At 40.9% G+C, this 24,901-nt stretch overlaps 1 protein-coding gene across 1 annotated transcript in view; it reads left to right on the top strand.

The window, feature by feature from the left end:
* The first annotated feature begins 2,609 nt into the window (after positions 1-2,609).
* Positions 2,610-24,901, top strand: part of LOC112264961 (zinc finger protein ZFPM2-like) — a 113,750-nt gene continuing 91,458 nt past the window's right edge. Inside the window, exons 1-2 of the mRNA XM_024441897.1 lie at positions 2,610-2,874; positions 23,920-24,057. Coding sequence (XP_024297665.1) covers positions 2,835-2,874; positions 23,920-24,057 — 178 coding nt within the window. The 5' untranslated portion in view covers positions 2,610-2,834. The remainder of the gene's footprint in view (positions 2,875-23,919; positions 24,058-24,901) is intronic.

The raw sequence follows: 24,901 nt of genomic DNA, 5'->3' as shown, positions 1-24,901 counted from the left end.
TGCGGGAGGTTCCTCCGGCCCCTCTGGACATTGAGGGGGCCCCAGCGCACTCCGTTCGTTCCATACTGGATTCGAGACGTCGGGCGAGGGGCCTTCAGTACCTCGTGGACTGGGAGGGGTATGGTTCGGAGGAGAGATGCTGGGTTCCGGTGGAGGATGTGTTGGACCCTTCAATGCTGCACGAGTTCCACCGTTTCCGTCCGGATCGCCCTGCGCCTCGCCCTCCTGGTCATCCCCCGAGGCCGGTGTCAGTGTCAGGGGGAAGGGGGGGAGGTACTGTCACAACTTCTGCCGAAGTCGCTGCCTCACCTTGTTCGGGCGGTGTTCGGAGGTCGACGTCGCCAATCTTCTAGCCATCGCTGATCTATTTTTCATTTTCCATTTGTGTTGTCTTGTTTTCCAATACACCTGGTTTCATTTCCCTCATTATGTGTTGTGTATTTAGCCATCTGTTTCCCCATGTCTTCGTGCTAGAGGTCGACCGATTAATCGGAATGGCCGATTAATTGGGGCCGATTTCAAGTTTTCATAACAAACGGAAATCGGTATTTTGGGGGGCCAATTTGCCGATTTTTATACGTTTATTTAACTAGGCAAGTCAGTTATGAACACATTCTTATTTTCAATGACGGCCTAGGAACGGTGGGTTAACTGCCTTGTTCAGGTGCAGAACGACAGATTTTCACCTTGTCAGCTTGGGGGATCCAATCTTGCAACTTTACAGTTAACTAGTCCAACGCAATAACGACCTGCCTCTCTCTCGTTGCACTCCACAAGGAGACTGCCTGTTATGCGAATGCAGTAAGCCAAGGTAAGTTGCTAGCTAGCATTGAACTTATCTTATAAAAAACAATCAATCATAATCACTAGTTAACTACACATGGTTGATGATATTTCTAGATATTATCTAGCGTGTCCTGCGTTGCATATAATCTGACTGAGCATACAAGCATACAAGTATCTAAGTACCTGACTGAGTGCTGGTAGGCAGAAGCAAGCGCGTAAACATTCATTCAAACAGCACTTTCGTGCGTTTTGCCAGCAGCTCTTCGTTGTGCGTCAAGCATTGCGCTGTTTATGACTTCAAGCCTATCAACTCCCGAGATGAGGCTGATGTAACCGAGGTGAAATGGCTAGCTAGTTAGCGTGCGCTAATAGCGTTTCAAACATCACTCGCGCTGAGCCTTCTAGTAGTTGTTCCCCTTGCTCTGCATGGGTAACGCTGCTTCGATGTTGGCTGTTGTCGTTGTGTTGCTGGTTCGAGCCCAGGGAGGAGCGAGGAGAGGGACGGAAGCTATACTGTTACACTGGCAATACTAAAGTGCCTCTAAGAACATCCAATAGTCAAAGGTTAATGAAATACAAATGGTATAGAGGGAAATAGTCCTATAATTCCTATAATAACCTCAATCTAAAACGTCTTACCTGGGAATATTGAAGACTCATGTTAAAAGGAACCACCAGCTTTCATATGTTCTCATGTTCTGAGCAAGGAACTGAAACGTTAGCTTTCTTACATAGCACATATTGCACTTTTACTTTCTTCTCCAACACTTTGTTTTTGCATTATTTAAACCAAATTGAACATGTATCATTATTTACTTGAGGCTAAATTGATTTTATTGATGTATTATATTGTATTATATTGTATTGTATTATATACTTATTATAAGTTAAAATAAGTGTTCATTCAGTATTGTTGTAATTGTCATTATTACAACAACAACAAAAAACGGGCGATTAATCGGTATCGGCGTTGAAAAAATCATAATCAGTCGACCTTTACTTTGTGCGTGATTGTTTATTGTTAGGTCGGTACGTTTCCGGCTGGTTCATTCCCAGGTGCTGCCTTACTCAAGAAAACAGAAAAAGAGACGATGTATCGATATTCTTCGTCCTCCTCTGACAAGGAGTAAGAAATGTCGGACCAATGTGCAGCGTGGTATGTGTTCATGATGTTTATTGACTGAACACTGAAAATACAAAATAACAACGTGAAATAAACCAAAACCAAAACAGTCCTGAAAGGTGCAGAAAACACTAGACAGAAAATAATTACCCACAACTAAAATGGGGGAAAACAGGCTACCTAAGTATGATTCTCAATCAGAGACAACAAACGACACCTGCCTCTAATTGAGAACCATACCAGGCCAAACACATAAACACAACATAGAAAAAAGAACATAGACTACCCACGCCAACTCACGCCCTGACCAAACTAAGACAAAGACATAACAAAGGAACTAAGGTCAGAACGTGACAGACGATGTTTGTATGCGGCTATATTAACTCAATTATATATATATTTTTGTATTGTTTGCCAACTGATATGTGACACATAATAATGCAAAAATAACATGCAAAACAGTCAAGCCCAAAAAAAGCCCAGCTTTATTAACTCAATGATAAATATATTATTTTTTTTTCCGTTTTTTGCTAATAATGTGGGGCTCAAAACAGGTGGGGCTCACCTGCCGTGAATGAAGGGGCCCCGCTGGTCCTGCTAGTATTGCGCCGCTGGTCCTGCCAGCAATGGAACACCGGGAGGCACACACCTCTTCTGAAACAAAAACGCGATCCTCTGTCAACGTCTCGCTTCAGTTCACGCGCACATCAGAGAACTACAGCCCTCTCAAAGGACTAGGTACGAGCGCGAGAGAAAAGAGAAGCTAAATACACCACGGGTGCTTGAGTCGTTTTATGTCAGTTACATGTAGCCTACTGTTCAATACCTATATAGTGTTTGGCGTTTGGATGAATCAAAAGGCATACTTGAGAAAATAACAGAAGGAATCAAGTGAGCAGCTCTCAGCTCTGAGCACTGAGCAGGCATGTCCCGAAGGAAGCAGAGCAATCCAAGGCAATTTAAATGTAAGTTTCAATTTCTCTACCTTTTGTGTTGCTTTATTAAAAAACACATTTAAACACATGCTGTATTATCTTCAACATATAGAATGTATTTCACAATAGAAAGTGAGAGACATCATTACGATCAACTTTTGATTCGTAAATATTTCAGCAGTTTAGGCATGTCCCGAAGGAAGCAAAGCAATCCAAGGCAATTTAAACGTAAATGACTTCTGTGTTGCTTTATTAAAACACAGAAAACACGGGTTACTGAAATATTTACGAATTAAAAGTTGATTGTAATGATGTCTCTCACTGTCTATTGTGAAATACATTCTACATGTTGAAAAAATACAGCATGTGTGGAAATATGCAAGCGTATTTGGAAGAAATCATCATCATTATAGCAGTAGGCCTATATACTATATAATGAATGGTCACAATCATTTGTAAATAGTTGTATACAAAATGTTCTGGAGTTTTGTGAAATGTGGTCATTTTTGCAACTGTTGTTCTTGAGCTAGTGCAGTCTACTTTTTGTTGTTGTTGCTCTTTTCATACTATTTCTTAGAAGTGTATGATTTAATACAATGTATCCATGTGTTCCATCAGCAGCCATGTGAAATCCTTAGATTAGGGCCAACTGAATGTATTTAAAATGACTGATTTCCTTATATGAACTGTAACTCAGTAAATTCTTGTTGCATTTATATTTTTGTTCAGTGTATTTTTAACTACTAAAAGTCACTGCATTAAATATCATTTTTCTGTTTGCTTGTGGGAAGATTTGTATTGTCATTTATCATTGATTCGGGGTAAAATCACCCAACACATTCTGATGACCTGTCCTAAACCTATAACCTCATACAAACCACTGCCCTCATATGGCATTTGTTTACACATTACATGTTTCTAAATATATATATATATATTTCATCATGACTATGCCCGTGGCTGTTTATGATATAGGTTATGTTATTGTTATGACAGTGTTATAACTTATTACCGAGAGTTCAAGTGAAGTGTTTACCTTGTATATAATGCAGTCTGTTCTGCTCACCTTATGTCATTGGACTGCCTTGGTGTTATCAGAGTAAAAACTCTAGTGTGTTTAAATCATTGAACTATTTCAACCCTACTAACTTACATTAGGTCAACGCACCTGTATGTACTTTAATACAGTGTGTACTGTAATGCAGTGTGTACGTCTCACCCCCTATCATTGGGTTATACGTCAAAGTAAAAACTCAAGTATAGTTGGGGGAATGTGGTGAGCCTGAGAGCCAGCCCATCAGCACAGACAGTTATAGCAGAGGACAAAAAGGTTGTTAGAGGGTGAGGAGGATTTTTCTGCTCCCCCTTCAATGGAACGCATTGCCCCTGCCTGTTATCTGGCCATGCGATTCACAGTGAGCAGAGTATTTTAATATTTAGCTTATTCCATTCTCTGGGGTGCCCTCTGCAGAGCAGATAAAAAAGAGGAGGTCTGAAAGAGCTCCATTAATTTGCCCCGATGACTGAGGTGATAAGGGGAGATAATGGAGAAGATAAGCTGTAGAAGATATACCATCAGACACCCCATTATTACCATTAGAATTCCAGCCTGGCAGTCTGCAGTTTCCTGATAATCCCCCACCACCACTGGACGATAACACAAAAAATAGTCACTCTGTCCACACTCCCAAGGCCCTTTGTTATCCCACCTCCAGGATATTCTGATAATATGGTGATATATATATATATATATATTATTTCTTTTTTCCCCCGCCTCAACTTTTGTGCCCATATTAGTATAATTATTTCTCTATTTTTTCCATCACACAGAGATATAACAAAGGCATTTCTTTCTGGGAATCTTTCACGTTGGTTTTTCCACCTTCTTTCATCTTGCCTTCCTCCCCCCCAAAAATACAGAGCTTTTATTGTAATAAGAGTTAGATCCCAAAACCAGATAGATGAAAAGGTGATGTTGTATGGGAAAACATATATCAATGGTATCAGCCAAATCTAACCAGCCCAAGTTGGTAGCAGCTGTTGTTCTTTGCCTTATCACCTCCAAGCCAATATGCCAATAAATATTGTTCAGATTGGGCTGGCCAAAGTTATGACAGGGGGATTAAAATAATGTCCAGTGCATTGCAGATTGGGCTAGGCTGGGTATGTGTGATATGTGGTTGTGCTTTGAAACCTTCACAGTGTCCACACACCACCATGTCTCTTCTACACACACTGTTCCAACTTTAAGAAGTACCGTATTAATTATTTACATAAAATTGCATGGCAATGCACTCTGGGTGATTTGAAGCGTAAACAGTGAATTATACCGTAAATTCCAAAGAAATCTTGATTTAACAGTACATTACTGTTACTGTACAGCACTCTGGGATTGGCAACTTGCAACCTTTTCGAATAATTAGGATTGATAGGACTGAGAGACATCAAGGTCTGAAGTGAACCAAACATGGTGTGTAAAACGTTTACTGCATAGGATTTACCTAAACGAATTACACCAAACATTACACTGTAATAAAAACAGTGATTTATACGGTCCATTTTTACATTAATCAACAGTAAAATACTGTGAAGCATTTTATACTGCAACATACTGTAAATGATGGTGCATTATCAAAACATTTTGTGGGCAGTGAAAGAATTGCTGTATTTCGAATGATACTGTAATTCCATCCCACAGAATACAGTACCATAACGTATCTTTGGAGCGCTAAAAACCTTTTGACCACTAATGGGTGCACGGTGTTGTTGTTTCAGGCTCATTAACGTATTTTGTGGTTTGCCTTGTAAGAGGCTATATTTGTTGCACCTGTGAGTAAGAATGCTGTACCAATTTAACTCCTATGTGGTTATAGTGACCCACTTGTTTTGAGACCCACATTTTTTTGCCTGTTTTGCATGTTATTTTGGCATTAAAACGTGTCATATATCAGTTTGCAAACAATGTAAAAAATAATATATATCAGTGAGTTAATAAAGCCGCATAAAAACATGGTCTCTTTTTTGTTTTCTTGAGTAAGGCAGGTCACTTTCTTATTTTATTGGTCAATAGGAAAGTGATCATGAAGCAAATACTAAACTACAGGAATGCTTTGCTAGTACAAACTGGATTATGTTCCGGGATTCTTCCGATGGCATTGAGGAGTACACCACATCAGTCACTGGCTTCATCAATAAGTGCATTGATGATGTCATCCCCATAGTGACCGTACGTACATACCCCAACCAGAAGCCATAGATTACAGGCAACATCTGCACTGAGCTGCTGCTTTCAAGGAGCGGGACTCTAACCCCGAAGCTTATGAGAAATCCCTCTATGCCCTCCGACGAACCATTAGACAGGCAAAGCATCAATACAAGACTAAACTTGAATCGTACTACACCAGCTCCGACGCTCGTCGGATGTGGCAGGGCCTGCAAACTATTACAGACTACAAAGGGAAGGACAGCCGAGAGCTGCCCAGTGACACAAGCCTACCGGACGAGCTAAATAACTTCTATGCTCGCTTCGAAGCAAGTAACACTGAAACATGCACGAGAGCATCAGCTGTTCCAGACGACTGTGTTATCACGCTCTCCGTAGCCGATGTGAGTAAGACCTCTAAACAGGTCAACATTCACAAGGCCGCAGGGCCAGAAGGGTTGCCGGGATGTGTACTCAGAGCATGCGCTGACCAACTGGCAAGTGTCTTCACTGACATGTTCAACCTGTCCCTGACGGAGTCTGTAATTCCAACATGTTTCAAGCAGACCGCCATAGTCCCTGTGCCCAAGAAGGTAACATGCCTCAATGACTACCGACCCGTAGCACACATGTCTGTAGCCATGAAGTGCTTTGAAAAGCTGGTCATGGCTCACATCAACACCATTATCCCAGAAACCCTAGACCCACTCCAATTTGCATACCGCCACAACAGACATTCTTGTCGTGATGTGTGTTTTGTCCTTTGTATATTTGTATATTTTGTTTTTTATCCCAGCCCCCGTCCCCAGCCCCCGTCCCCGTAGGAAGCCTTTTGCCTTTTGGTAGGCCGTCGTTGTAAATAGGAATTTGTTCTTAACTGACTTGCCTAGTTAAATAAAGGTTAAATAAAATTTAAAGATCCACAGATGATGCAATCTCTATTGCACTCAACACAAGGTACACCTATGTGAGAATGCTATTCATTGACTACAGCTCATCGTTCATTACCAGAGTGCCCTCAAAGCTCATCACTAAGCTACTTTACAGTAGGTGTACTGTAAAATGAAATACAGAATTCTGCTAGCCACTGAGTTGCCTGTAAGTTACTGTCAAATTCACGGCTGTAATGGTTTTCGTCCTCCTCTTCTGGGGAGGAGTAGGAAGGATCGGACCAATGCGCAGCGTGGTAAGTGTCCATAATGAAATGAAATATATAATATGAAATGAAATATTTAATGAAATATAACTGAACACAGAAAACAAAAGAATAAGAGAATAAATGGAAACCGACACAGTCCCGTATGGAACAAACGGTGACACGGAAAATAATCACCCACAACCAAAATGGGGAAAACAGGCTACCTAAGTATGATTCTCAATCAGAGACAATGATCGACAGCTGCCTCTGATTGAGAACCATACCAGGCCAAACACAGAAATACAACATAGAAAAAAGAACATAGACTACCCACCCCAACTCACACCCTGACCAAACTAACACAAAGACATAATAAAGGAACTAAGGTCAGAACGTGACAACGGCAACCCCTTTACAGTGTATAGTAGTTCCAGGTGATCAGAATTTGAATAAACAATATGAAATGTATGTTCTAAATATTCTAAATTCCCCTTATTAATTATAAAAGTCTCACTTCTATTGTTATTATATGCCAATTTGATAGTGTGGCTCTCAGTCAGTGAAGAATTAATAATTCCCAGATCAATGCGACATGAAGAGGGGTGACTGCATGCCAGCGTCTCTCTCTCCATCCCCAGCATCTGTGCACTCTGCTAATTAGGTAGACTGTGTTGTGGTCCATTGGTCTACAAAGAGGCGGCAGGTAGCCTAACGGTTAAGAGCTTTCGGCCAGTATCCAAAAGTTTTCCGTTTTGAATTCCAGATTGTACTAGGTGAAAATCTGACAATGTGCCTTTGAGCAAGGCACTACACTCTAATTGGGTAAGAGCGATTGACACATGTACAGTAGTTGGGACCTGACTAAGAGGAGTTCATGTTCCTTTCTCTCCCCCTCTACAATATTATAAAACAATACTCTGCACCGTTTCACGTTGATGATGGATATCACTGCAACCAAGATGGCACAGGGATGAAAGGAGTGTTGTCAGGTGATCCTCTCTGTTAGCAAGCGGAGCACTGAGCGGTCTGGCCAAGTCAGACCCTGTGGGAGGTTATGAAAGGTGTTGATGACTGCTTTCTTTGTTAAATGAGGGGGGTTGATAACTACTTCCTAGGATGAATGAAAGGTGTTGATTTGTTACAGTGTTTCCCTTTTGGGGTAGATTTACTGTGGTGTACATTTGGGGCTATTGTGTTGAGAGGCTGGTTAGAAAGTGTTGGAGTTGATGAGAGTGAATGAATGAATTGTATGGACTGTTTGGGCAACTTTCTGTTGTGCCCCAATATGCAGAGAAAATGTGCATTAAAGAATAGAATCTGTCTTCAATTAACCACACTGGAAAAACTTTTAAAGTTTGATTGTGATGGAAGAATGAGGTACAAACTGGTGTGAACTGCTTAATTCCAGAATTGACACAATCATCGCAATCCATTGAAATTGGCCTTGTTCTTTTCTGATATAATCAATGTAAAAAAGCAAGACAAGCAAGATGTTTATTTGACAAATCTTTATTTAATCTATCACTTATGTTCCAGTGTTTGTAGATTTGCTATTAGTGATGTCCAGCAAGCCTGCGGCAACAAAATCCCTTTTATTTTCAGGTTAACCTTCAGTTAGCTTGCAGGGATCAATGCTTGTGTTAGTCAACCACCATTGTCAGTTACACAATCTCCCTTCTGTTTGTTGTTGTTGAATAACATCGATACCAATATCTAGTCTGCTCATGGTAGAACACAGAATGCGAGTTGTGAAGAAAAAAACCATTGCAAGATTGAATTCTTTCATTGATTAGTTTTTCTGCACAGAGGGAGGTGGATTTTCCTCAAAGTATGGCAGGATAATCAGTGTGTTCTAATGTATTGTAAATGTAAAGGGTTTGATTCAGAGAGGAAGGAAGTTGATTTTGTTCTGTAATTCGCTTAATTTAATTCCTTGTTGTAGTTTGAATAATCAGAGAAGTTCAGAAAGGATTTGACTGTAGAGAGAGAGAGAGAGAGAGAGAGAGAGAGAAGGCCTAACCCTACTAGAGTCTGAAGTCCAATGTCTCCTGTTTTCTGATGATCTGGTGCTCCTGTCCCTAACCAAGGAGGGTCTACAGCAACACCTAGATCTTCTGCACAGATTCTGTCAGACAAGGGGCCCTGACAGTAAATCTCAGTAAGACCAAAATGATGGTGTTCCAAAGAAGGTCCAGTTACAAATTCCATCTGGACACCGTTGGATGGGATGGATGTGATGTCTGGGATCCGCTCACCAACCAAGAATTCACAAAATGGGACAATCACCAAATTAATACTCTGCATGCAGAATTCTGCAAAAATATCCCCAGAGTACAACATAAAACAGCAAATAATGCAGGCAGGGCAGAATTAGGCCGATACCCGCTAATGATCAAAATCCAGAAAAGAGACGTTAAATTCTACACCCACCTAAAAGGAAGCGATTCCCAAACCTTCGATAACAAAGCCATCACCTACAGAGAGATGAACCTAAGCAAATTGGTCCTGGGGCTCTGTTCACAAACAGACCCCAGAGATCCCTAGGACAGCAACTCAGTTAGACACAACCAAATCATGAGAAAACAAAGAGACAATTGCTTGACACATTGGAAAAAGTTAACAAAAAAAATGAGAAAACTAGACCGCTGTTTGGCCCTATACAGAGAGTGCACAGTGACAGAATACCTGACCAGTATGTATGACTGACCAAAGCTGCTGCTCCAGTTTCAACTGTTCTGCCTGCGGCTATGGAACCCTGACCTGTTCACCGGACGTGCTACCTGTCCCAGACCTGCTGTTTTCAGCTATCTAGAGACAGCAGGAGCGGTAGAGATACTCTAAATGATCGGCTATGAAAAGCCAACTGACATTTACTCCTGAGGTGCTGACTTGTTGCACCCTCAACAACTACTGTGATTATTATTATTTGACCCTGCTGGTAATTTATGAACATTTGAACATCTTGGCCATGTTCTGTTATAATCTCCACCCGGCACATCCAGAAGAGGACTGGCCACCTCTCATAGCCTGGTTTCTCTCTAGGTTTCTTCCTAGATTTTAGCCTTTCTAGGGAGTTTTTCCTAGCCACCGTGCTTCTACACCTGCATTGTTTGCTGTTTGGGGTTTTAGGCTGGGTTTCTGTACAGTACTTTGATAAATCAGCTGATGTAAGAAGAGCTATATAAATACATTTGATTTGATTTAAGGAAAGCTTTGACTATTTACAGACTCAGTGAGCATAGCCGTGCTATGGAGAGAGGCCGCCGTCGGCAGACCTGGCTCTCAAGATAAGACAGGCTATGTGCACACTGCCCACAAAATGAGGTGGAAACTGAGCTGCACTTCCTAACGTTCTGCCAAATGTTTGACCATATTAGAGACACATATTTCCCTCAGATTACACAGACCCATGCAGATCTCACTTAGACTTTTCAGCAAAACTCTAAACACATTCTCATACTCAAAACACATTCTGCACTCTAATGCACATGTCATCCATACTGGTAAACACAAGTGGCAACAATCAAATACAAATAGAGAACCCATGTCATTGATTGAACACAACCACTCAAAATTGATTTAACCTGTTTCAAATGATGCGACACAACCAATATAAACCAGTTCAGAGAGCAAACAGGTTGTTGAAGGTGGGAAGGAGAACGTCTGAGAATGGATACTGTAGTACAGTGCATTGTTGGCTGTATACTGTACAATAGACAAATTGTATGGCCCTGAACATTGTGCTTTACATTTATGAACAGTACTGACTGCTCAATAGATTTTGACTGGTTGCAGGTTCATATCAACAAAGAACAAGAATTACAGTATCACAGAGACAAAGGACAAGTTTGTGAGATGCAGGGTACAGTACTGTAAAAATAGGGGTACAAGGAGGAGGAAGAACAAAAATCAAAATTGCAAAGTGCAAAGCAGAGTAGTATTTCTGATCAAAAGACAATGACGTAAAAATATGAATCTTTTTTTAGATTAAAAATGTACTTCTCCCTGAGAATTGTATGTTTTGAATAATGTGTTTTCTATTTTTCGGTGTATTGTTTACTGACTGCTTGAGAGTATATATAATTTTGATCACTTTGTTTATGATTTGAGAGCCGTGTTTGATTTTGAGCACAGGTAAAACTGTTTTGAGGCGAATGTTTCATTTTGCAAGAGGAGTCAGAGGTTATGTAAATAGTGCTTGAAGATGAGGTTTTGTGTTTAATGTTTTCAGGAAATGGAGCAAGGTTTCAGAAATTGTGTTTTAGCAATTGAGAAAAACTGTAATTGAAATTGAACTGTGAGTGAGTGACTGAGTGAGTGAGTGAGTGAGAGAGAGAGAGAGAGAGACAGAGAGAGGGAGAGAGAGAGAGAGGGAGAGGGAGAGGGTCTGGGTCTGAAGAGGAGAGTGAAGGTGATAAATTGGAAGGGAAGACAGACAGGTCTGATAAACACAGATTGGTTGATGTGAGGCAGCCAGACCAGCCACCAAGGAATCAACAGTTTGACTGTTGCAACTAGATCAAAATCTCTAGATCTCTTCAAACAGGGGGAACAGTAAGCAAGTCAAGGACAAACCCAGGTCAACTGTCCTTCCGTCTCCTTTCCTTTCTGAGTGTTAACACTACCAGTGTCCCTCTATTGTGAAGTTTAGGCTTTATTTTGTTGACACTAAATACAAGAGGCAACACTTAAGGAAGTATTGGTGCTCCTCTCCTCTCTCCCAGTTAAAAGGTGGTGGGGGGGCGACATTCATTATTCTGGGGGATTTGAACCTTTGGTGGTTAAGGGCTGTGCAATCAGTCTTCCTAATCTCATTTAAAGATGGAAATAAACAATCAGTCTTCATGGTGAGGAAGAAAGCCCAGAGATGCACGTGGGTAGGATTATGGTAATGTGGGAATGAAACAAGCGTCTTTAATACACTGCACTAATAACTCTTTATGCATGCGAGAAGAAGATGGTTCCAACAAAAATGGGGGAAGACGAATCTCAATCACATTGTTTCTTTGAACTGAAAACTAAAATTTGCATGCAGATTTTTCAACATTAATCTGGGACTATTTGTTACAGATGGTAAATGTTCAGAGAACAAGTCAGAAAAAGGCCACAAAAAATCTCAGGGTAGGATTTCTGAGCTAGGATCAGGTCTTCCATGTCCATATGACCTTATTCATTATGATCTAAAAGGCTAAACTGATGCAATGTTGAGGGAGACATTTTTTATCTTCCCTCAAGTCCTGGAGGTAAACAACAGTTAATTTAGGTCTCAGGTTACATATACAATACAAATAGAGAACCCATGTCATTGATTGAACACAACCACTCAAAATTGATTTAACCTGTTTCAAATGATGCGACACAACCAATATAAACCAGTTCAGAGAGCAGGTGACAAAAAATGTCTCCCTCAACATTGCATCAGGTTGTGCTTTCTCTCTCTCTCTCTCTCTCTCTCTCTCTCTCTCTCTCTCTCTCTCTCTCGATTCCTGGCCCACTGAAAACAGCCCTGAGGTGATAGCAGCACAGACCTAGGGAGAAATAGAGAGAGGGAGAGAGAGTAAGAGTGAGAAAGAGTGAGTGATATAGAGAGAGGCCAGAGATAGAGAGAGCCGTTAGTCACGGCACTGAGGAGATTGGACACACAATGCAGCATGGCACCGCACAGCGTAACGTGGTGGATCGGATTCCCTTGTCCCCAGCCAAGGTGCCACAGCTGCGTGTTTGATGTGTGGCAGCCGGGCAGGAGGGGCATGTGGAGAGTGCTATGCTCTCTCTCTCTCTGAAATAAAAATTCTGATCGCATTATTGGCATGAAATACAATTTGTAGATTTTTCCAAAGCAGTATAGTGGTATAGCATTGCAGTAAATACAGTACAATGCAATGAGGATAATGAAATACAGTTAATTTCAGTAGTAGTAATAATAATAGTACATATAATCATGTATACAGGTACAACAATACTGCTGTTGTATTGTGTAATCTTCAGTTGATTCATTTTATAAAAAATAAAAATAAGATTATAAAAATGTATATATTGGCAAATAAATAAAAAACAAAATGTACATGGATGATGGTCACACTATTACTTGTAAGTTATATACAATGTAAATAGTTCAAGTAGTTAATGGCCATGGGATGTCCCTAAGACTATGGCAATCATATACGAACATACTGTATCTGGCAGTAATATTTTAGGTTTCTCCCTCATCCAAATTCACAGCTTTATGTCATTAGTAAATGCATAGAAGTTGGGAATTGATTGAGATATTTTCTTGAAAAATATTTGGGAGTATTTCTCACAGTAGAGGAAAAAGTGCATCTCTGTCTCTACCTCCCCTGTCGTGCAGTGACCACATAGACACTCCTCTTTGGATAGCCATGTCTTTTTTGTGTCTCCCTTTTTCGATAGCCAATTAGTGATCACTGAGCCTGTATTTGGTCAGGATCTGTCTATGTTTTGTATCTCTGATAGCTCTGCAGCTCAGGAGTACTTTGTTTAAGCATTTTATTCTTGATTCTGCCAGGGCCACATGCCTTTCCAGGTTTAAGGCGTTGTAATTTCTTTGAAAGTTCAGCCTGTGTAAGTTGGTAGTCTCTGGTTGTTTTTAATTGTGTGTTGTAAGGAGCTGCGTTTTTCTTGCATATTTTGGGGATTTAAAGTAAGGTCTTCTGATGGTATTATTTCATAGAGATTTTCAACAAAAAAAAAAAATCAAAATGTTACCATTTTGATTGGCTAGGTCATTCCTTTGTTTTCCATTTAAACCATTCCATTTCTCCCAGAACAATCTTCAATCTCTTTCAGAGTATTTCCAAAATGCTTCCATTTCTTCCATCTTAGATTTTGTTTGTATTCTTTCAATCTGTCACAATATTGTTGCCGAACGTCTCTATCCTGTGGTTGGTGATGTTTTCTACTTGATTAAGCTCTAAAACATTTTCTAATGAGATTACGTTCAGCATCAAACAATTTCCCTTTTTGAGGTTTCCAATTGTAATTTTTTCCCCCCGTTTGCATAAATGTACTTTTGTGGCTACTTTATGATATATCTCATTTCATTTATTCACAGCCAAATTTATGTCAAGGAGGTTTGGGCTGAATGTATTTGAAAGGAAATCAGTGATACAGATTGTAATTTCTGGGCAATGCACTGCTGTGTTTATAGTGTGCTGCGATGTCAGGGGCCCATCTGTATATTTTATTTAGATTAATCAGTGTACACAAACTCCCGCCCGTAATGGTGTCTGTGGTCTGACAGTGAATGCACTAATGGTGGAGGGGTTCAAGTCTGAGATTGCATAGTCAAAAACATTGGTCACAAGAGCTGAGCAGTAGATGAATCTTCCCAAAGAAGAGATGCACTCTCCTTTCCATTTTAGTTTACTACCTGGTCAGGGCTATTTCTATTACTAGTGGGGTATATGGAGGGACGTCCAAATGTACTGTATGTCTATTACCCTCAGGCTTTGCGGTTCAGAAGCTGTTCTAGCATTAAAATCCCTACACAAACTGACATTCCCCTCATCTTGAAACGAGTTGGTCTCTCTTTGGAGATGATCAGTAAGATGAATCTGAGGGAGAAGCATAAGCCACACCTATGTATAAATCATTGTCACTAAGGATTGTGCCCTTTTCTGAGTTTAACCAAATCTGGGTGTTACCCTTTTTATTTTTCTCAGTGAAGGGTCCCGTTTATATCATATGATCAATCCTCCCAAGTCCCTGCCCTGTTTTATGTTTTTATGTTTTAATGATTGAAGTAGAATTTCCCTATAGCCCGAAGGACTTTTAGAGTTTGTGGTCTTAAGACCTAAAGTAGAGGAGTACAAGCCCTGGATAATTCAATAACTAAAACCCAACTAAAATATAAATGCAACATGCAACAATCTGAGTTACGGCTCATATAAGGAAATCACTCAATTGAAATTAATTAATTAGGTTCTAATCCATGGATTTCACATGACTGGGAATGCAGATATGCATCTGTTGGTCACAGATCCTTTAAAAAAGGGTAGCGAGCCTCCCGGGTGGCGCAGTGGTTAAGGGCGCTGTACTGCAGCGCCAGCTGTGCCACCAGAGACTCTGGGTTCGCACCCAGGCTCTGTCGTAACCGGCCATGACCAGGAGGTCCGTGGGGCGATGCACAATTGGCCTAGCGCTGTCCGGGTTAGGGAGGGTTTGTCTGGTAGGGATATCCTTGTCTCATCGCGCACCAGCGACTCCTGTGGCGGGCACAGTGCGCGCTAACCAAGGTTGCCAGGTGCACAGTGTTTCCTCCGACACATTGGTGCGGCTGGCTTCCGGGTTGGATGCGTGCTGTGTTAAGAAGCTGGTTGGGTTGTTGGGTTGTTGGGTTGTTGGGTTGTTGGGTTGTTGGGTTGTTGGGTTGTTGGGTTGTTGGGTTGTGTATCGGAGGACGCATGACTTTCAACCTTTGTCTCTCCCGAGCCCGTACGGGATTTGTAGAGATGAGACAAGATAGTAGCTACTAACAATTGGATACCACGAAATTGGGGCGAAAAAGGGGTATAATTAAAAAAACAAAAAACAAAACAAAAAGGTAGCGGTGTGACCACCATTTGCTAAAGAGTTGATCAGGCTGTTGATTGTGGCCTGTGGAACATGCACTCTCCTGATATCGACCCAGAGCATCCCAAACATGCTCAATGGGGTGACATGTCTGGTGAATATGCAGGAAGAACTGGGACATTTTCAGCTTCCAGGAATTGTGTACAGATCCTTGTGACATGGAGCAGTGCATTATCATGCAGAAACACGAGTTGATGGCGGCGGATGAATGGTTCGACAACGGGCCTCAGAATCTCGTCACGGTATCTCTGTACATACAAATTGCAATCGATAAAATGCAATTGTTTTTGTTGTCTGCCTATACCATAACCCCACCGCCTCCATGGGGCACTCTGTTCACAACATTGACATGAGCAGACCGCTCGCCCACACGACTCCATACATGCTGTCTGCCATCTGCCCGGTACAGTTGAAACCATGATTCATCCATGAAGAGTACACTTCTCCAGCATGCCAGTGGCCATCAAAGGTGAGCATTTACCTTCTGAAAGCGGTTACGACGCCAAACTGAAGTCAGGTCAAGACCCTGGTGAGGACGAGGAGCCCGCAGATGAGCTTCCCTGAGACCGTTTTTGACCGTTTGTGCAGACATTCTTAAGTTGTACAAACCCACAGTTTCATCAGTTGTACAGGTGGCTGGTCTTAGACGATACCACAGGTGAAGAAAATTGATGTGGAGGTCCTGGGCTGGCGTAGTTACACGTGGTCTGCGATTGTGAGGCTGGTTGGACGAACTGCCAAATTCTCTAAAATGACAGTCCTATGGTAGAGAAATTAACATTTAGTTCTCCGGCAACAGCTCTGGTGGACATTCCTGCAGTCAGCATGCCAGTTGCATGCTTCCTCAAAACATGAGACATCTGTTCCTAATGAAGTGACAATGGGCTGATTGATTTGAAAATGCTTCTTAGGTTTCACGCCTTAGTGTTATTATGAACACTGGTAAGATGCATATCTATGGAGATGCTACCCATTGCACTAAGGCCGAGGACGAGTTCAGGTCCAGGGACCGTAGGTTGAGAAACACTTCAGATCACATTGACTTCTATTGAAGTCTCAGGTGCTGCTGCAGTGATGTGTCCCTGGGCCAAGCAAGCTACGGTGACCAGGTTCGAAAACCAGGAGCCAGGCATCAGCCAGCATTGTGTGTATGTGTGTGTTTGTGTGTATGTGTGCGTATGTGTGTGTGTGCTTGCGTGCGTGCGTGCGTCTGACCGTGAGTGTGCATGGTATAGAGGCAGTGTAGTGGCTGAGGCTCAGGAATGATTTCCACATTCAATTACCTCACCTCTAATTAGGGGACCTGTGGAGGGCCCCAGCTCTGTGATACAGGCCCCATACTGTACTGTGGAGCCAGCTGATAGTGTGCACTGGCGCTATCACCTTGCAAACACACTCCTATTACATCGCAGGAGGGAGACAAACATAACCATGTAATTTACAGTCACTCAGATCATACCTGCATATTTTATTTTGTAGGTTAGTGTGTGTGTGTGTGTGTGTCTCTATGTGTTGTGGTTTCTCTAGCTCTTCTGATTCAGTCAGTGTTTGAGAGAAGGAAGGCTTCTCCCTCATCCATTTCTGTACATTTGTATTGTTCGTATCACAGTCAGACTACCAGAGCTTATAAAAATGTTTTTTAGTGAGCTTTATCCACAAGTGAATTACAACACAATCCACTCAATCAATCAATCAAATTGTATTTGTCACATGCTTCATAAACAACAGGTGTAGACTATAACATTGAAATTCATACAGGCCCTTCCCAACAATGAAGACAGAAAAAAAGCTAAATAATAGAAAAACAATAAAAGAAGGAATAAATACACAATGAGTAATGATAACTTGGCTATATACACGGTACCAGTACCGAGTTGATGTGCAGGGTACGAGGTAATTGAGGTAGATATGTACAGTACAGTGCATTCAGAAAGTATTCAGAGCCCTTCCCAATTTCATCATTTTATTACGTTACAGCCTTATTCTAAACTGGATTAAATTCATTTCCCCATAAATCTACACACAATACCCCATAATGACAAAGCAAAACAGTTTTATTTTTTATGTTTGCACATTTATTAAAAATTTAAACAGAAATACTTTATTTACATAAGTATTCAGACCCTATGCTATGAGACATGAAATTTAGTTCAGGTGCATCCTGTTTCTATTGATCATCCTTAAGATATTTCTACAACTTGATTGGAGAAACAAATTCTATAGATTTTTTCCCGGAAGGTTCTCTCATCTCCACAGAGGAACTCTAGGGGTTTTGTCAAAATGACCATCAAGGCCCTTCTCCCCCAATTGCTCAGACTGAACCAGGTTTTCCTCTTGTCTGTGTTTAGCACCATTCTGTTGATTTTTATTCCACATCAGTTAACTGATGCTAGCAGTAGAATCCGATTTAAAAAACAGATACTGTCACGTCTACTCCTGCTCCGGAATACTATCCATCGGTCCTGGGAATCATCATTGCTAACACCTGGCACTCATCATTACACACACCTGGCACTCATTGTTATGACTCACACCTGGACCTCATAACCTCCTCTTTTTAGGTCCCTTCCTTTTGTTCAATCCTCAGTTGGTATTGCACCTGCGTTCATGTTACCTCGCTTCTGTTACTCTGTCTTGTTTAATGTTTGTTGTTTTCATTAAACGTTTCACCTGCACCTGCTTCTCGACTCACGGCGTCATCGTTACAGATATAAATATAACTTATGGAACAGTGGGGACTGTGAAGAGACAGACACACGCATACACATGATAACACACGCACTCTACACACACGTACACATGTACTCTGTCTGGTGTAAAGCAGACTGAACCAGGTTTTCCTCTATGTCTATGCTTAACTCCATTCTGTTTCTTCTTATCCTGAATAACTCCTTAATGATTACAACAGCCATGGCTACATGGAACTCTATTCCACATCAGTTAACTGATTTTGTATTGTGTGTATATACGTATGTGCTTAGTAGGGTAGTGGCACGAGGGCACACACTTAATGTGTTGTGAAAAGTATTATGAAATGAAATATATGTAACTGCCTTAATGTTGCTGGACCCCAGGAAGAGTAGCTGCTCCCTTGGCAGCAAATAATGGGGATCCATAATAAATACAAGCAGACCAATAACATGATGCAGCCACCATTATGGTTGAAAATATGGAGACTGGTACACAGGAATGTGTTGTATTGGATTTGCCCCAAACGTAACACTTTGTATTCAGGACAAACAGTGAATTGCTTTGCCACATTTTTTTCAGTATTACTTTAGTGCCTTGTTGCAAACAGGATGCATGTTTTGGAATATTTTTATTCTGTACGGTCTTCCTTTTCACTCTGTCAATTGCGTTAGTGGAGTAGCTACAATGTTGTTGATCCATCCTCAGTTTTCTCTTATCACAGCCATTAATAAACTATGTAATTGTTTTAAAGTAACCATTGGCCCCATGGTGAAACCCCTGAGCGGTTTCCTTCCTCTCTGGCAACTGAGTTAGTAAGCATGCCTGTGTCTTTAGTTACTGGGTGTATTGATACACCATCCAAAGTGTCATTAATAACTTCACCATATTCAAAGGGATATTCACTGTCTGCTTTCCCCCCCGTCTACCAATAGGTGACCTTCTTTGTGAGACACTGGAAAACCTCCTTGGTCTTTGTGGTTGAATCTGTTTTTGAAATTCATTGCTTGACTGAGGGACCTTACAGATCATTTTATGTGTTGGGTACAGAGATGAGGGAGTCATTCAAATCAGGTTGAACACTTATTGCACACAGAGGGAGTCCATGCAACTTATGTGACTTGTTAAGCACATTTTTATTCCTAATCTTATTTAGGCTTGTCATAACAAATGCATTGAATACTTATTGACTCAACACATTTCAGCTTTTCATTTTGAATTAATTTGTAAAAATGTTAAACAATTCCACATTATGAGGTACTGTGTGTAGGCCAGTGACAATGAAAAGTAAATGTAATCCATTTTAATTTCAGGCTGTAACACAACAAAATGTGGAAAAATCAAGGGGTGTGAATACTTTCTGAAGGCACTGTAGGTAGGGATAAAGTGACTAGGCAAATAGGATGGATAAACAGTAGCAGCAGTGTGTGATGAGTCAAAAGAGTTAGTGCAAAAAGGGTCCATTTGTATTTTGTATTTATTTATTAGCTGCTGACAAGGCAGCAGCTACTCTTCCTGGTGTCCAGCAAAATTAAGGCAGTTATACAATTTTAAAATCATTACAATACATTCACCGATTTCACAACACACTGTAATACAGAGAGTCCGTGTAGATATTGGTTTGCTATTTAACTAAGTATTTGGCAGTCTTATGGCTTGGGGGTAGAAGCTATTCAGGGTCCTATTGGTTCCAGACTTGGTGCATCGGTACCGCTTGCCATGCGGTAGCCGAGATAACAGTCTGACTTGGGAGGATGAAGTCTTTGAACATTTTTAGGGCCTTCCTCTGACACCGCCTGGTATAGAGGTCCAGGATGGCAGGGAGCTCGGCCCCAGTGAAGTACTCGGTCGTACGCACTACCCTCTGTAGCACCTTACAGTCAGATGCAGAGCAGTTGCCATACCAAGCGGTGATGCAGCCAGTCAAGATGCTCTCAATGGTGCTCTCATGCTGTGTGTATGAATAAGAGAGAGTAAAGTCTGTTGACATTGTCAGTTTTAAGGGACTCAAATCGAACAGCCAAAAAGCACATTGAGTCGGATATTTCAAGCCACATTTCAAACACCTTCGTAGGTAGTTTGAAGTCAGATACAAATCTGATTCCTGATTTCTGGCCATGCGACCTGTGTATGAATGGTCAAATCTGATTTATTTGCCCTCAAGTGTTTTTTAGACTGTTGCTTGTTGACAGTTTGACAAGAACATGTGGTAGCTAACTAGCTTGTGAATTGATTAAAAACAAATGAGTGAATGTGCTAGAAAGCTAAGCAGCTACCTAGCTACTGTATATACTGTATTATACTATATACTGTACTGCTGTGGCTAGCCAGAAAGGACTCGTTTTGAAAGTTGGATCATCTTATCCTTTAAGGCTTTAAAAGTGTTCTTACACTATCACTTTGAACATTCTGAGCAACTGGGAAACATCCGTGGCAGGCATTGTTGTCACCTTAGCTTGCTGCATAACTTCTGAGTGATAGGAAGCATGAGCACCACCACCAATCAACCTACACCACCGTGCACACACCCATCGTTACTTTGACAACTAGCGTAGCCATGTCAGCAAATGACTTCTGTCTGTACACACACAAAGGCCTTACTGCTCAAAACTGATTTGAGCATTAAGGCCTGCAGTGTGAACAAGGCTTAAGAGCACACACGTGCATGCGTACATGCATGCACAAACATACTCACATGTGTAAGTGCACACACAGACACACAGACACACATACACACGTTATATTCTTCTCTCCGTGTGGGGACAAAATCCTATTTTCCCTAACCCCTAACCCTAAGCTTAACCCTTACCGTAACCCGTAACCCTAAACCTAACCATTAATTAACCTCTTACATGACTCTAATTTGAACCCTAACCCCTTAGCTTAAAATAGCCTTTGCCCTTATGCGGACGTGGGAAATGTCCACACGAGGGATACTTTTCCTTGTGTTACTATCCATGTGGCGACCTTTGGGGATTGAAGATCCCCACAAGGATATTTGTATTTGTATTTATTTATTAATGATCCCCATCCTGTGGTCCAGCAACATTAACAGTTATATACAGTTTAAAATTTGACATGACATTACATTCCATAACACTTTACACAACACATTTAGTGTGTTCCCTCAGGCCACTACTCCACGATCACATACAGTATTTACAATAAAAACATCCATGTGTACGTGTGTGTAGAGTTCGTGTCTTATCATGTGTGTGTGTGTGTCTGTGGCTTTGTGTGTCTCTTCACAGTCCCCGTTGTTCCATAAGGTGTATTTTTAAAAATCTGATTCTACTGCTTGGAATAGATGTGGAATAGATGTCCATGTAGTCATGGCTCTATGTCATGGCTCTACACGACTGAAAAGTAGTCCAGGTGCGACAAAACTAGAAGAACACACCCACCCACACGCACACACACACACACACACACACACACCACAAACAATAAGTTTGTGGTGCAAAACCAATATTCTCTTTACACCTCATGTATCCTCAGTCAGACTCCAAGCATAAATTCTAATGTAAATATGCAAAGTTTCAAATTACTTGAAAAAATGTCATACAGTATTTCAAAGGTGAAAATGTCCTGAACTAATTCCTTCAGGCAGTTAGGTAGCCGCAATTCCTTCACCGCCCCTGATTAAAGCAAAAACAGGAATATACAAATATCAAAGAATTTGCGTAGCTCGGAGCAGCAATGAATCATTGGGATTTAAATGAGTACAATTGTGTGGAGGGGAGGAAAATTAATCAAACATGAACTTCCCAAAGGCATCAGGAGTAAATGAAAAAAAAAATCAACATTGTACTGGCAGATAAAAAAGTGTGTTATGTTCTGACTACCTTCAGTGGCTTGCTTTTACTTTTGTGAATATTTAGCCCTGCAGTGCAACCTTAGGCTTTTGGATCAGTTCCCGTTTTGCTCACTGTGGAATAACCACTTTGTTGTGTAGAATATGCTTTTATTCAGAATTTAAAAGCAGAGTGGAGTAGAACCCATTGATTGTATCAACCTATTTCTCTCTTGATAGAAATGTTTTCTATTATTCTAGTCTAATCTCTGCCTGAGAAGAGGAAAGACCTCTGTGAAGGCAGATTGTATTGATCATTGATGTGGACATCTTATTTTGGGAATGCTTGAACTGACTGTCATCTCTCTCTCTCTCACACACACACACTCTCTCAATTCAATTTAAGGGGCTTTAATGGCATGGGAAACATATGTTTACATTGCCAAAATATGTGAAATAGATAATAAACAAAAGTGTAATAAACAATAAAAAACAGTGAACACACAAAAGTTCCAAAAGAATAAAGACATTTCAAATGTCATATTATGTGCAAATAGTTAAAGCACAAGAGGAAAATCAATAAACATAAATATGGGTTGTATTTACAATGGTGTTTGTTCTTCACTGGTTGCCCTTTTCTTGTGGCAACAAGTTACAAATCTTGCTGCTGTGATGACACACTGGGGTATTTCTCCCAATAGATATGGGAGTTAATCAAAATTGGATTTGTTTTCAAATTCTTTGTGGATCTGTGTAATCTCAGGGAAATATGTGTCTCTAATATGGTCATACATTTGGCAGGAGGTTTGGAAGTGCAGCTCAGTTTCCACCTCATTTTGTGGGCAGTGTGCACATAGCCTGTCTTCTCTTCAGAGCCAGGTCTGCTGACGGCGGCTTTTTTCAATGAGTCTGTACATGTCAAAGCTTTCCTTAAGTTTGGGTCAGTCACAGTGGTCAGGTATTCTGCCACTGTGTACTCTCTGTTTAGGGCCAAATATCATTCTCGTTTGCTGTTTTTTTGTTCATTCTTCCCAATGTGTCAAGTAATTATCTTTTTGTTTTCTCATGATTTGGTTAGGTCTAAAGGGATCGGGAGACAGTCGCAGGAATGCGTCATCTTTTTTTAAATTGTACATTTCACCCAAATTACAGCGTGCCATGTAAAGGCACGGGGACGAAGACCAAACAAACGCGTATGCAAAACACAGGATTGAAACCACAAAAAAAGAGCGAGGAGTACCTTGAATAAATACACCGGGGCGAGACCCGTAATCATCTTCACAACACAAGTGGCACAAAAGCCAAAACACAGCACAGGTACTCACATGACCAACGGACATTGGAACAATAATCGACAGCCCAATGGAAACCAAAGGGCACATTTATACAATTAGTGTGCGCAATGACACAGTTCCAGAGGGATCCGTGACAATATAGTGTTTTACGTTGTACACTAAGGATATTTATGCAGAATCCTCCATGCAGAGTCTCAATTGGGTGTTTGTACCGTTTTGTGAATTATTGGTTGGTGAGCGGACCCCAGACCTCGCAATGGGTCCTATAACTGATTCAAGTATTTTTCATCAGATCCTAATTGGTATGTTGAATTTTCTCATTCTCTCAATCTCTCTCTATTTTGTTCTCTCTCCCCCTTTTTGGAAGTCGGTGTGGAAGGGGGCCAGACATTGTGTGAATTAGAGGAGAACGTGGCGCTGTCTTATGAAGACTCTATGGATGAGAACCTCTCTGATGATGCCGGCCGCAAAAGTGTGAAAGATACAGATGACTCCAGCAGCAAAGGTGATGCTTCTACTTTTTATATGCTAGCCATAGTATATATGTTGGTTTCTTTATTTATATACTGTAACACTTGATAACCGTTGAGATCCCCCACCTCTTTTGAAAAAGTCTAACCAATAAGGAAAATAAATCGTCGTCAAAGTTTTTTGTTTTATTATCCTGCTAAATGTCTAGAAAAATGCACAGAAGTTTTATACTGTCTAGATCTAACTGATGGGACTGGCAGTTAGTTGGCTTTAGTACCCAAAGAAGGAACAACAAACAACCTGAAACACAATCATCTTCCATTCCCCTCTTCAACATCTCCAGTAACACCCACCTACAGTGCATCTGTCACTCCTTCCCTTTCTTTCTCTCCACTCCACCCCCATCATTCTCTGTTGCTGGAGGATCATTCGTTGCCTTTTCATTCTAGGATACAATTCCAACAAGAAGTGCAACATTGAGTGAGAAAAACCTCTTCTTTACTAACAAATGTATTGGTCATAGAAGGTCAATAACAACATGATCGCTGCAGGGTTTCAACATCCCGGGCTACAGTATACTATCACTAGCTCTCTGAACTGAAATTAAATGACACAAATTTCTCCTGGCCACACCTTACGATCACACCAGGCTAATTTGAGCACTGCTCCAGAGTCATTGAGGGGAGGATATTATATCTGTCGTCTCCCGTACTGGAATTCAACAACCCCAGGCCTTTTTTAAATTCACTTTCTGTTTAAATGGTACATATGTTATTTAAAAATTATGAATCTTCCCTTGAAATGTATTTCAATATTTCCTGCGTTTAAGAAAGTTTGGAGACAGCAAACTTTATGAACTACCTGCAAGGAGGAAATCT

Source organism: Oncorhynchus tshawytscha, linkage group LG13 (genome assembly GCF_018296145.1).
Source record: "Oncorhynchus tshawytscha isolate Ot180627B linkage group LG13, Otsh_v2.0, whole genome shotgun sequence".
In the NCBI taxonomy this organism is placed as follows: Eukaryota; Metazoa; Chordata; class Actinopteri; order Salmoniformes; family Salmonidae; genus Oncorhynchus; species Oncorhynchus tshawytscha.
Note: the sequence above shows the minus strand (reverse complement) of the source record. Positions and strands in the feature narration are given on the sequence as shown.